At 42.4% G+C, this 14458-nt stretch overlaps 1 protein-coding gene across 1 annotated transcript in view; it reads right to left on the bottom strand.

Annotated features, from left to right (window-relative positions):
- dntt (deoxynucleotidyltransferase, terminal) overlaps nt 1-14458 on the bottom strand; it is a 78050-nt gene that overhangs the window by 20578 nt on the left and 43014 nt on the right. Inside the window, exons 9-10 of the mRNA XM_058064827.2 lie at nt 11625-11873; nt 11301-11384 (exon numbers count right to left, since the gene is read on the bottom strand). Of these exons, the coding sequence (XP_057920810.2) occupies nt 11301-11384; nt 11625-11873 (333 nt within the window). The remainder of the gene's footprint in view (nt 1-11300; nt 11385-11624; nt 11874-14458) is intronic.

The raw sequence follows: 14458 nt of genomic DNA, 5'->3' as shown, positions 1-14458 counted from the left end.
GGAAATGAAAATAGTATTGTAATAAGTAGTAATTCGTTTTAACCGATATCGATATAACGAGACTTTACTGTATAATGTCATTAATATGAACCCGATTCTTGCACACTGTATTTGCGTTCCATTCCCGAAAAATCGGTTCAAATAAACGATTAAGAGCCCGAGTAATTTAAGCCCATACACCTCTCTCCATGTATGTGCTTCTCCAGTTTCCTCAACATCTGAACCCCCCCTCACACCATCACGTCTGTCATCCTGGTGACTTTCTCACTTCAGTATGCCACAACCAATTAGAACTGCTGCTATATTTTGCTGCTGGCTGAGCTCCATGCGTATATGGCGTTTGTCACCACACATTGTCAGACTTAACGTTTGTCACATTTGAAACGCCCCCCCCCCTCCCCAAATCCTATTTACAAATCCCAATGAATGTTGTAATGTTGAATTTCACATTTTTATCTCCATCCATGAGTGGAGGCTACTCCTGGAATGCAACACAAGGTTTGATATGAGAACTCATGAGGAGGCAGCCTGGATGGATGAGATACGTCTGCATGCTTTAAGTCCGATTGACTGATCGTAGTTTATGAAAACATCTTCATCCAACTCTGTTCTACTCCAAAATATTCACATATGGTATCATTTTCCTTTGCTGTGTAAATCCTTCATTTGCAATGCGAGTCTGTTATAGATTTATACTGCATGTTTGTCACTGGCTGATATGATGACAAACACTAATTTAGCGTCTAATTAGATGATATTTGGATGATTTGCCGTATGGAAAAGTTCAATCACACTTTTTTAGACCTCACTTTTCTTACATTTAACATTTTAGGTAGAAACTAAATAGTGAATTATAATGTCAATTTCAAGGGGACCAATAATGCTCATTTTTCTGCCCTTTGTATTGAGTTGTGGACTCCTGTAGAGCAGCTACACACAATAACCTTGTGCTTATCAAAGCTTTACAGTTCTTCCAGAATCTGCACCTATTCAGCTGAACTTCTTTGTATTCTGTGCTTGCTGCCAAAACGGCTTGTTTTAATGTATTCCACCCCTGGCCCGCCTCCAGGCACACCCACTCTGCAGTGGTGGTCACCCTCTCATGTGCTTAGAAACACTTCCGGTTTGTGCCGCTAACTTCGCTAAACAGAGATTTATATGGCATACATGGCATGTCTGGTGTGACAGAGTGAAAAAAAGTTCTCCTCCGATCCTGTGTGGAAGTGGTAGGTTTTTGGCTTCTTAGGTTTTGAAAAATAGCTTACTTGCTAGCCTGTTAGTGTAAAGGTGATTATAGGTATGTTCATTTGTGTCTCTAGGGCTCTAATTATGTTAAAAAAAAACTATTTAGAAAGTCATAAACATGTTTCCCATGCTTGAACTATGAAAAAAATGAAATCAAAGATTACCTGCAGTGATAAACTAAAATAAAACACATCACATGAGCTCCATCAAATGGGTAATCTAGACTCTGCTGTAGCTGCATGAATTGAATAATAAAACATTAAAACATTATAATGATGTTAACTTTGTGTACCTAATTAAATGCAAACTACTGTTGGCACCCATGAGAGGCAACTACAAAAAAGCTCCCTATTTTCAGTATAATGAGGCCACAGAATAGAATTGGGTGCATGCCTTATTTTAGCATCGTGATTCCTGCGGCCCTTATGATTGACTGCTAGAAATATTAGTAACAAATAAGACAATTAATTTTAAGGTATATTTTAAGGTATATGATAGTCGGAATGAAATACAGATTTATTTTACTGTAATTCTCGGCATGATTTAGGTGGCTTGTTGATGTGCAGGTTAAGTGTTTTGTGTATGAGAGCGACTGCATGGTGTAGTGTTTTTTTTTTTTAAAGCTTTCCGCTTTCACCGACGTCGCTGCTGCAGACACAAATTGATTGAGTCTTGAAAGTCTGCACACACCGAGACCGACTGCTGCAGCAACTTCTGACCTTGAAACGGTACATCATAATGCTCCTCCAACGCACCTATGGCGGGTCTATTCATCTGCTTCTCTTAATTAAATAGTAATTAAAATTCATGTGAACAGACGGGGAGGAAAGAGCTTTGCCGGAGCGAAGCGTAAATGTGCAAGAAGCGCACGTTCATTTGTAAAAGTACGGCAGCTAATTTTCAAACTCCCCTCCCACGCTGCCACCTGGATGTTTAGAGGACACCTTCCACAGTTCACTTGTCTGTCACAACGTACACTCAGGTGTGCGTTTCTTACAATATCTGCGGCCCTGAGGGTCCATGTGCCACCATCCGCTAAATTAAACCTCCCCTCCCCTTTCCCTGCACACCTACGGTCCTCCTCGTGAGCAGCTCCCGGTCTGCAGCCGTATCACATAGCACATAGCATCGGCTTGGACGTGGGGGCGTTCCCAAAAGCCCAGTGCAATTGCCCTGTTATTGTCCAGTCATCCGCTGCTCACAAGGGGGGGTGAGGGGGGATCCAAAGAGCTGTGAGCACTCTACACCTTAGATGTTCTAATTTGACAGCACGCTTCATATTCATTTCTGCTTTCTTCACCTGGGGGGAGGGGGGCAGGGAACCATCTTCACTGACTGATCACTTTTTAAATTAAACATTTTTGTATTTGTCAGGAGGAAATATCTGCAACGTGTGTTGTATTTCAAAGGGCTTTTTACTTTTTTCCAGCATTGGTATATGATTAGATAAACATATTTTAAGTTCCCTCAAGGTCGTCTTTAGAAAAGAGGACAATTCCCGTAGATAAAGCCACTAAGGCTCATACAGCAATACTTGTGTCGCAGTCGCAGTAGCAGGATGTTCTACTGCGTGTATTTATTATTTTCATTTTTATGTTAGCTCTTTAGTATTGCTTTCATTTAAACATGGCTCTTCTTCTTATGAATAACATTGTATTTATATTTATAAAAAAATAGTACAGGTGAACATTAGCATCATCAATTTGTCCGATGTTAACTGAAACATACTCTAATTGAATGAATTTGTCATGTTTTGGTTTGCAGGGGGGCGGCACGGTGATCTAGTGGTTAGCGCACAGACCTCACAGCTTGGAGACCAGGGTTCAATTCCACCCTCGGCCATCTCTGTGCGGAGTTTGCATGTTCTCCCCGTGCATGCGTGGGTTTTCTCCGGGTACAAAAACAGACTCCAAATTGTCCATAGGTATGAATGTGAGTGTGAATGGTTGTTTGTCCATATGTGCCCTGTGATTGGCTGGTGTACCCCGCTTCTCACCCAAAGACAGCTGGGATAGGCTCCATCACCCTCCGCGACTCTCATGAGGAAAAGCGTTAGAAAATGAATGAATGGTTGGCAGGGTGCAAATGCAGCTAAGAGTATATTTTAGCAATAATGGCTGCACTGCAGCGGCATGGATACAGCAGTGAGCAGCAATGACAATGAGGAATGCTCCAACAAACAAAGAGCGCGCACCTGGACTAAAGACTAATGTTACCAGAAAGGTAACTTAAATAAGCAGCAGGAGCGAAAGATACGAGAAAAGCAAAGCAGTGAAACACAAATGGCCAGAAACAGAACTGATTCTAAAAAAAGAAGCATGAAACAAAAAAGACATAAAAGGGAAAGTGAACCAAACTGTCACACAGGTCAAGGAGTGTGGCCTGTATTGAGTTGTGGACTCCTATAGAGCAGCTGCACACAATAACCCATACAGAAGACTTTTTAAATCTTCCAGAATCTTCACCTATGACAGCTGTATTTCCTTGGCTTTCCAGAATGGTCTGTTTTTATTTATTCCACCAATGGCCTGCCTCCGGGCACGCCCACTCCACTGTGATTGGTCACCCCTCCGAGCACTCCTGAGGACTTTCAAACTACTGCCGTACTCCACTTTCTAATTTTGCTGGTATAAGAGTTGCTAATAAATGAATAAATTCTTTCTATGTATTAGCAACAAGGATGTTTTGTGATTAAAGTACATTAAGAACAGTTGCACTCATATCGTGTATTAATAACACGAGAAGACTTGCAACATATTATGTGGTAACCGAAAAATGTACGTAAACCGAAGGAAAGTTGGGCCATACGCTTTGGACATTAACTGAAAAACTTCCACTGTACAAAGACCATAAATCATAATCATAATGTACCGTAGCCTACTGTATAGTATCATATCATATATCACAAATAGAGCCGCGGAGTTCACCTATTCTAATTTTATCCCAAGTAAATCAAAATATTCCTGCAGGAATGACACTTGTTGTCAACAGTTTTTCAGCTTGTCCCCCCAGGACTGCCACAGCAAGTCACTTTTTACAGATTTACTTCGATTTTCCACGGATGGCCTTCCTGACACAACTCTCCCATTTATATAGACTTGGGACCAGCAGCTGTGGACCACTATGACTCGGTCTTGGGCAGGGGCTTCAGATTGGAATATGTTATAATATTCGATATGCCGTGAAGACGATGTACTTTAGGCCCAAGACAAATGTATTTCTCATATCAGTAACTGCTACTGGGCTGAGCCGGGACATCTATACTTGCAGCCTTTGACCAGGACTTCATTAATCACACGCCTACAGATGACATAGAGTAATTACCCTCGAAGAAAGACGGATAGTACGCACTTGAGCACATGTGCAAAGAAAACAATTAGTTACAGTACATATGTGTTTGTTGAACAAGTGTCAAGAAGGTACATCTGTGTAGCGTTCACACACACAACGACATCCAGCGAGAAAATGAGTTTCAAGGCAACATCACGCATACGGTGGTTTAGTGTGTTGGGAGGTGGACGGCAGGTCACGGTTCCCCCCCGTCTGTCATGGCATGATGAAATCCTCCACCTGTCCTCATTCATCAGACCCACTCCACATATTAATTATCACACACCTTCAGACTAACAGCAGAGGACACACGTGTGCTTCCACGGAACCAAGTCACTTGACAAGCAGCAGACACTACTTTCACACCAGACATATTTTGGAAAATCCATCCGTTCCCACTGATGCCGGTTCCAACTGCTTGGGGCACTACAAACTGTTGGCCTAGACATGTCAGTCGCTCAGTTTGAGTCAGGAATCTCGACTCCATTGCTGGTACAGTAAAGTCTCGTTATATCGATATCGGTTATAACAAATTACTGCTTATTACAATACTATTTTCATTTCCCGGCAAATTTCTAGTCTTTTATGATATAATTAGTTCCGTTAGTACGATACCCGGTTATTATGATAATCCGGTTACTACGATGCCCTTTTCATCTCCCGCCAGCCAATTTGGTCTGCTTATATCGATACAAAAGCAGCTTAAATCAATCTTTGCTTAAGGATTTCAATACCAAAAAAGAACACGGCCAACGGCTGCTTCCAGTCAACTTTATTTTTCACACTTCCACCACCAGAGCACAGCACACACACCGATTCCCGCACTTCCTGGTTCACAGGTCATGCTCAACCCGCCCCACGTAGCTGGCCAAACACATGCCTGCAAGAGAAGAACCAACTGACATAGCATACACACCTATTCCAACGAAGACACAAGCGTACAAATACATGTATTTAATTGTGTTGTATTCAGATATCTTTTTATCGCTTGCAATAATCACTGTTTTTCATATGTACATGCTGGCGTTCGTTGGTTCTTCTGTTGCAGGCATGTGTTTGGCCAGCTATGTGGGGCGGGTTGAGCATGACCTGTGAACCAGGAAGTGCGGGAATCGGTGTGTGTGTGCTGTGCTCTGGTGGTGGAAGTGTGAAAAATAAAGTTGACTGGAAGCAGCCGTTCGCCGTGTTCTTTTTTGGTATTGAAATCCTTAAGCAAAGATTGATTTAAGCTGCTCGACATTGTTCTATACTATAGAACAATGTCGAGTGCATTATTGCCCACTTTTAATGCAGTTCGGCGCAGGATCGGATATATCGACAGTCTGGTTATATCGATATTTTTTCCGACTCCTGACAATATACGAGATTTTACTGTATGTGTTTGAAGGGGTATTCCTCGAGAAGGTTGAACTCACTAATGTATTTCACCTGGGTTGGAGCTAGCAGGATACTGGTGGGACCAACTAGGAAAGAGTCTTCTGATTCAATAAAGAACTGTTCTGAACAGGGAGCATTCTCTTTCTAGGCTTTGATCTCTTGTGTTTGCAATTATTTCTATCTTATAGTGACAAACTATGAAATCAATATGTCGGGGTGCCCTGTGAATCTTGTAAAGCAAGCCATCAAAAAGTACGAGGCAAATTCGTCCAGCGCACCACTGTGCGCAGCCAGTTTGGTAATTTGGTAGACTGGGCTGTGCCGACATGGGCACACCAGTGGGCACCACATTTTCGGCTTGACGCAGTGACAATTTTGTGACAATACAGCGTGCCAGTGGTGCCCTACAAGCTCGCCAGCACTGACCTGGTCTATTTTGGGCGCAGGCAAAGCGCAGCCTGCACAGTGATAAATTGTCTGACATGCGCACAGTGCACACACATCACCAAAACCTCACAGGAAGATTTTTCAGCTCATTTCAAAGCAACAACCACAGCAACCATTTTAATGTCACCATCTGAACCCCATCAAATCCCATCAAAGACGGCAGCTGAAAGTATGATGCCAACCGGGGCGGCTCTACACTGGGCCAGGCGTTGTTTTGGGGGTGCAACAGCCCCCTAAATAAATGTCTTGTCCCGCCCAAATCAACACTTTAGAAGTGAAAACTCAGCCAGAAAAACAAGCACAAGACAGCTCATCTCCACGCTTGTGTTTCTTCACACGACAGCTCGCCCCTGAAACTGTCAGGAACAGATGACGTGTCCCCTGAGGTGGCGTACGCGGCGCATGACGTGCATTGCGGCCTCTGATGCGCATTTACAGGCAATGAGAGACTTTCATTTGATTCGTTAAGATTACACTCGGCTGTGTTGAACCCTGTCACGTCTGCTCTCCTCCCTCTTTGGGAGGGACGGAGGCGTGGGTGCGCAAAGTTAGCTCCCCTTTCTGGTCTACAAAATTAGAGCCCGTAGTCTCTTCAACGTGTCCTGGGTTTTCTTCGAGGCCGCCGATCCTAAGCACCTCCCCATGGAGGCGTCGGGGAGGCATCCTGACCAAATACCAAAACCACCTCATCTCAATGCAGAGGATTCTACTGCTGATTCTACTGTGAGAAGGTTCTACTCTCTTCTTTTCGCTTATGTCTACTAGATTGGCTAATACAATCGTACTATAAAGACTATAGTGGTGTTATTTCATATCTAAAATAATGTTACAAAACCTTATTTAGAAGGTTGTAATTATTATTAATATCAAGGTTCTAAATGCAATATATTAAGTTCTATGTGAAGTATTTCTATAATGCCTCATATTAACTCACCAGCAAGATCTCAGTGTATAGACTGGTCACAGTTTCATATTATCTGCATACTGTATTTGTATATAACTCTGGGTAAAACTGTTGATTTGGTTAATACTTGGGTTGTTTATATTGTTTATTTTTCTATATTGTGTATTTTGTACTGCTTAACTGATTCTGTACTCTTGCTGCTGTGCAATGCAAATTTCCCCACTGAGGGACGAATAAAGGCATATCTTATCTTAAAATATTTTTTTTTGTTAGAGCATAGGAAACCTGTTTAAGATAAGATATTTGTAAATTCACTTATCACAGTCTGGTCTGGGAGCAATTAATTGTGATAAATAAGGGATTACTGTATTATGAAATAATTCCCCTTGTTGTTGTGCAAATGGTACAAAGAACAGGTGGAAATTAAGCACTTAGTAAGGAATGGTTTTGCAAATGGTGGTTGCTCACCATTTTCCTTTGTGTTCCTCATTTTTGCATGTTTCTAGTACCATCGCCACTAGTCACAGCATAAGACGGTATCAGCAGCCCACAAAATTGCTGAAGTCGCGCTCATACAGTATGTACGCAACATGACCAGGGCCGCGGTATGCTCCTTTGTGTAAGGAGGAACTCTGACAGACTCCTACAAGAAGTTGCAACTCAGTGAGCACTTCTGACTGATCTGATTCCTGCCGCTGCTGATCTTGCCATTTCCTCCAATGAAAGCAATTTGGTTCCTGCAGCAAGATTTTGGTAACCTGTCAACCTGGGAGGAGTCTCAGAGAAGGAACTGGTAATGGCATAAGATATTTCTTCCCCCACAGAGCATTTCCATCACATAGTTTTGATTTTCAAGACTTTATGGAATTCCTGCATTTACAAAAATTGATGTGCTAAGGGATCACATTTGACAATTTACTCTGTTTCAGCTGCCATGGTGGTAACCTCTAGAAACAAACTGGATCATTCAAGTTTAAGCCGTATTTATGCGAACTCAGAGTTATTGTGCCTCAGCGTGCCAGTCGTCAAGGCTCCTCAAAGATTCCCCCTGAGCGAGCACTTAATTGGGAGGAGATCATTAGTTTCAGTACAGCACTGTTATCTCTTATCTTTTTTAAGCATTTTATAATAAGACAGAGGGCAGCTTGTGTCCACTGAGACCCTCTCTGAAGCCCACTAGATTAAAGTCCTCTAAATGACCGTCTTTGGTCCTTAGCTGAGTGGTCTCCCCTTTAATCAGACAACCATACTCATGGTTCCCATGTTTCTTTGACACCCAACTGCAAGACACTTTGAACTGATGGGAAAAAGTAGAAAGGGTCATTTTAGAACAATGATCTATTGGAGCAAAAAAAAGCCTGACTCCTCCTCTCTTATCCATAGTATAGAACAATATTTAAAAGTGTAAGGTCCGATATGCCAAGTCTTCTTGACTGTGGTGATGAAAGCTGCTTGGTTGTATGAAAGCGAGTGGAGTTCTAACTGAATGCATCTGTTCCGCTTTATGATTAGCTTGAAGTAGGAACTGGTGTGAAATACTGGCACGGCTTCAACATCCATCCATCCGTCCGTCCATCTGTCCATCCATCCATCCATCCGTCCGTCCGTCTGTCCATCCATCCGTCCGTCCGTCCGTCCGTCCATCCGTCTGTCTATCCATCCATCCAACCATCCGTCCATCCATGCATCTGTCCATCCATCCATCCATCCGTCCATGCATCCGTCCATCCATCAGTCCGTCATCCATCCGTCCATCCATCCATCCGTCCGTCCATCATCCGTCCGTTCATCCATCCATCTGTCCGTCAGTCTGTCCGTCCATCCATCCGTCTGTCTGTCCATCCATCCATCCATCCATCCATCCATCCATCCATCCATCCGTCCGTCCGTCCGTCCGTCCATCCGTCCGTCCGTCCATCCGTCTGTCTATCCATCCATCCATGCATCTGTCCATCCATCCATCCATCCGTCCATGCATCCGTCCATCCATCATCCGTCCGTTCATCCATCCATCCATCCATCCATCCATTCATCCATCCATCCGTTCGTCCATCCATCCATGCATCCATCCATCTGTCCGTCCATCCATCCATGCATCCATGCATCCATGCATCCATCCATCCATCCATCCATCCGTCCGTCTGTCCGTCCATCCATCCATCCATCTACCCATCCATCCATCCATCCATCCATCCAAACAGTGCTGTTTCCGACTGAGAACCATGACGAGACTGGCCTCAGATGTGTAGGTGTTGAGTCTCATCCCAGAAGCTTCACACTCAGCTGCAAACCGCCCGAGTAAACACTGAAGATCACAGCCTGATGAGGTCATCAGGACGACATCAGCCGCAAATAGCGGAGATGAGATCTTCAGACCCCTCGACACCTTGGCTCCACCTATTCTGCTCATAATGTCAGCTAGCCTGTCTTACTGGTTTGTTGTAGGAGAACATTTACCAGCATAGCGGATATGGGTAAGAAAGCCGACATGGAGCATGTCTAGAATTAACCAACACAGAGCCTTTCATGCCCTGTCATCCAACATCACTGACTTCTCACCTCCAAAATGTTCTTCCCAAGTATGGAACCTGTTAAAGGGCATCTATTATGCTAATTTCTCTTTGGAAAGCTAATTGAAAAGTGTTTAGGAGCTACTGGCAGCTCATGATCTCCTGGCTGGAGACCCCTGACTTACCGTGTATGAACTCAGAGTGATAATGTCGAAACACTGGAGCGGTGGAGCTCAGGAGAAGCCGGACGTGTGACGTGAGGAGGATCACTCATTGTCGGACACACTTTGTCAGAGTTGGCATGGAGCTTAGAAGCTATATAATATAAATGTCTAACTACATTTATGGGTCAGAAAAGTGGAAAAAGCATAATAGGTCCCCTTTAAAGCTGTAAAAGGGGTAGTGACTACAGATTGTCTTCCATACTTACTTTTGTAGTTCTAAAACTGAATCGTTGTGCTAAATTCGCCTAGTATCTGACCTCCAGCTAAGGAAATGTTTAAATATATGCGTATGTTTATGTGTGACTTCTCCTGTCCATTTCAGTGCACGGATGGCTGCACTGTCAGCAAGCCAAGGTTTGCCCCTGCATTTTAATAAACACCATCTGAGTTGCCGAGTTGTGTATAAAAACTGTCATAAAAGTGCCACACAGTGATCCTGAGGTCCTGACCTCTGTCCCCGGGGGGCCGCCGCAGTGACAGGGTGGCTTCCATGTCAATCTGCACACTGATACGCCTTCGTCGTCTCTCCCCCCTCCCAGCTCAAACAGCCCCATGCATTGGAAATGAGGTGAGATGCAATGAATGGATAAATACAAGCTTTGGAGAGAGCTGTCTCAGAGATTGATGGTCGCCACAATGTTTTGTTTTCTTGTCCTGGTAGTACAGCAATATAAAACTTTCCTGTTTTAATAATCTACACATCTTTTGGAAGAAAGTTTGGAAGTTATTTTTTAAGCTCAGGTTTACACTATCAAGCAGCGTGGACAAAAGAAGGCTAAATGTTGTATTTCAAGTCAAAATTCACCTCAGACTTCATCAACACAACACCGTGTGTAAAGTGTAAAGCCACCTTGGCATTTGCAGGGAATTTGTTCCCTGCAGTGGTATGCAATACTGGGAGTACATTTGTCATAAAGTGTGAAAACGGCAATGCTTTGTGCCACTGCACAAAAAATTAAAAGCAAAAAACATTTGTGCCGAAGTGCTTGAAATGTATCTTTTCACAAAAACATGGTTTTCTCCCTTTTTAGTTGGGAGCTGATATTTTCCTGAAACTTAATAAATGTTCTATTGATGATTACTAAATAAAGGAAAAGATTATAAACAGTTTTTTCTGATAAAAGACGGGAATCTAACCTTTCTTTTGGTAGGTTCCACATGTATATAGCCATAGAACACAATACATGTGCCTTGAAAAGTCCTGAAGGGGTTGTTGTTTGAAAAATGGCTGGGTTTGAAAGTGTTAATTAAAATCGACTGTACCTTAGTTTTGTCGTAAAGAGCATGATTGTCCAAAATCATCCTTTTCTCTAACCGAGCAAATCTCCTCAGATCTCTGTCAAACTGCTGCTGGGAAAGAAAAGAAAAAAAAAATAAATGATGGGCTATAACGTCTTTCTACGGTAACGGTAGCAATTATGGGTGCTCCTTTCTTTTTAATATAACAACTAAGATGTGTTTTTGACGATACATGTACTATCTATACTTAGCAGCATTTACATAAACCAATTTAGTCATAAATATGTCCAAGCTTATATACGGAGAAACCAATATTTTGTCTCATGCATGATTTCACCCCAGCCATACCGTGGAGCCAGTCCATCCCAGGAGAGCAAAGGCATAACGATCCATCGGTGGAGATACCAAGTCCAGACGTACTGCTTTCCAGCCCCTGTTGTCGTCCTCATCACAGCTGAGACCTCCATCCACCTGGCTGGCCTCCAGTCTCAGGATAAGGAAGCACTTAGCGAAGTAGTCCATTGCGTCATATTTCTGGCAAGGGAGCTTGGATATGTGAAAGGTGGAGGGCTGGTAATCACAGTAAAGAACAATTCCCTGGTGAGAGCAGAAAGGAGAAAAGTCTGCAGTGTAGGATATACCGTATATGAGAAAGTCAAAGTCTGGATAAATAATTTATCAGGAAATATATATATATATATATATATATATATTTGTAGAAGTCTTGACAAGTGACTTTAAAAAAGGACAGCCGGTCTATCTCACTCAAGTTGGCACCCAGGGGTCCTGACAGGGGAAAAAAAACGGTCAACCTTCATCTAAAGCCCATGAGTGTATATAACTGCCAAAAGCGACGCTATATGAGGATCCCAGTTTACACGCTGTAAGAAAGTTGGAGACAGACAGCTAGAAGTTGCTCAATATGTCATATTGTCGCACGTCATATACGAACATTTTGAAAAAAAAAATGCGTTCCAGGCGGCTGTTAGACCTCTAATAACATTGTATTTCAAAACATGTTTTTTTTTTTTCTCTCTTACCTATAAAATAAATTGAATTTATCCCAAGGTCAAACCATTGCATTCATAGCAAGATTACTGTGCCTGGTAAGTGAGTTTCCTTGCATTAATCTGCTTTCCCATTACAGCAGAATTATATTCAGATGCACACTGTGTCTCATTTGTAGGTATCTCTCCCCAAATGGAGTTTGACTCCTAACTGCACAACATGAGAATGAATCCACAGCATTAGGAAGGGTGGCTGTAGACTCAGCATCCATGCTTTCTAAGACATAAGTCAGGAACTTGGTTTTTGTTTTTGGAATGTGGGAGGAAACTGGAATACCCGGAGAAAACCCGTAAATCGAAAATCAAACCCAGATCTCTCCTGACTGTGTGGCCTACATGCTAACCACTCATCCACTGTGCGGCCTCTTCAAATGTAAACTCTGGCAATTTTTCAACAGGTCTTCAAATTTAAGTGTTTGAGAATTGTTTTTTTTGCTACCTGACCAAACTGTGACGGTATCCACACTTCCACACACTGGAGGGGTCATTATTGTGTGAGAGTGGGAATTTCCCCCCTTATTTTACAGTAAATTCCACTTATTTGCAAGTATGGATCTGTGACACAATTAGCCCGAATCCCTCTGTGACTCATGGAATTTGTTTAAAGCCAATATTGAGCACTGTGGTTATTGACATGTAAATCTAATAGCCTAAGACAGGGGTGGGCAAACTACGGCCCGGGGCCACATCCGGCCCGCCAAGTGTTTGAATGCGGCCCGCCCAATCTTTCCAAAGTATTTCATTTAAACTCAACATACAACCTGGCATCATGGCCTGAGCCAACCTTTTGATGGTTTTATCAATTTCGTTTTTTGACATGGTCTGTTGTTTAGTTGAGGGTTTTTCGTTTTTTTTTTCTTAATATTTTGACTTTATTCTTGTGATTTTTGTTGTTTTGTTTTGTTATATTTTTAAGATGTGCTGTGAAGCCAATAAAAACCAAACATTTGCAGGCCGTACTTTGGACACCCCTGGTGTAAAGGCTGTAAAACATTATTCATGGAAGTAGCGGGAGCATCTGGCTCTGTGGATCATTCCGTCTTAATATAAATTGTAGATTCTTTTCAGGTCATCCGTTGGCTTGTTTATCTAACGACCTCTCTAATAGGGTTCAGCATGTTAATTTAGACTTCCACTCCTCATACGTTCCCAAGGGTTCAATACTTGCTCCCACTTTCTTCTCCATTTTCCTTCCCTCTGTTGGTAATAATTCCTAAATTCATCTCTATGCAGATAATACTGTATAATCTTCTATGCTTCTGCTGTTTCTCCTTGAGCAGTGATTACATTTAAATGACTTCAGGATAGTTCTTCTTTAATTACGGTATGCTTACGTATGCCCAACTCAAGCGTTATCACTAAATGTTGCAAAGATTAGTGTAAGTGCTTTGGTGATAAAGGCACCATCGGTCTTTCACCTTCACCTTCACCTTCACCAAGTCATATTTTCACTCGATGCAACGCTGTTGTTTTTGCTCCCATCTTCCGTGAGCTGAACTCACAGCTAATCCATCCACCTAACGAGTGTGGCATAAAGTGCTGATTAGACAGCATCATTATTGCACAGGTGTGTCTTGGGCTGGCCACAATAAAAGGCCCTTGTCGTATAAGCGGTAGAAAATGAATGAATGTTTTACCATCTAATCTATGCTAATAACAAAACAATTCTGATGTTCTTTAAGTGTTTTTTTTTCTGCAGAAAAAATATTGAATACTACTTTGCGGAAATTCACTTCTGGAACCAATTAACTGACCTAGCTAGTTAGCTTCCAATTTATTGAATACTACATGTAAGAAAATGTTTGAAACTGAGTGGCTAAGATAAAGAAGCCCAAAACATACCACTTCCACACAGAATGGGGGGAGAACTATGCTTTATCAACTCACCTCCGGTAGATTTTCTTGACTTTTATTTCACACTTCAACTACTCCAATCTCATTGTACATCTTGTATAATGACAATAAAGGCCGTTCCATTCCATACAGGAGCACAGGCTAGGTTGATAACTGCTAGTCTCTCTGGTCCTTTCTTGTTAGAATCCTTTGAATAGTAGTCATCGTACTTTCTGTTGTCTACGTCCGTTACCACTTATGTACTTTGTACAACCTAATGCG

Source organism: Doryrhamphus excisus, linkage group LG10, assembly GCF_037039965.1.
Source record: "Doryrhamphus excisus strain RoL-2023G ecotype Guam linkage group LG10, RoL_Dexc_Guam_v1.1, whole genome shotgun sequence".
NCBI lineage: Eukaryota > Metazoa > Chordata > Actinopteri > Syngnathiformes > Syngnathidae > Doryrhamphus > Doryrhamphus excisus.
Note: the sequence above shows the minus strand (reverse complement) of the source record. Positions and strands in the feature narration are given on the sequence as shown.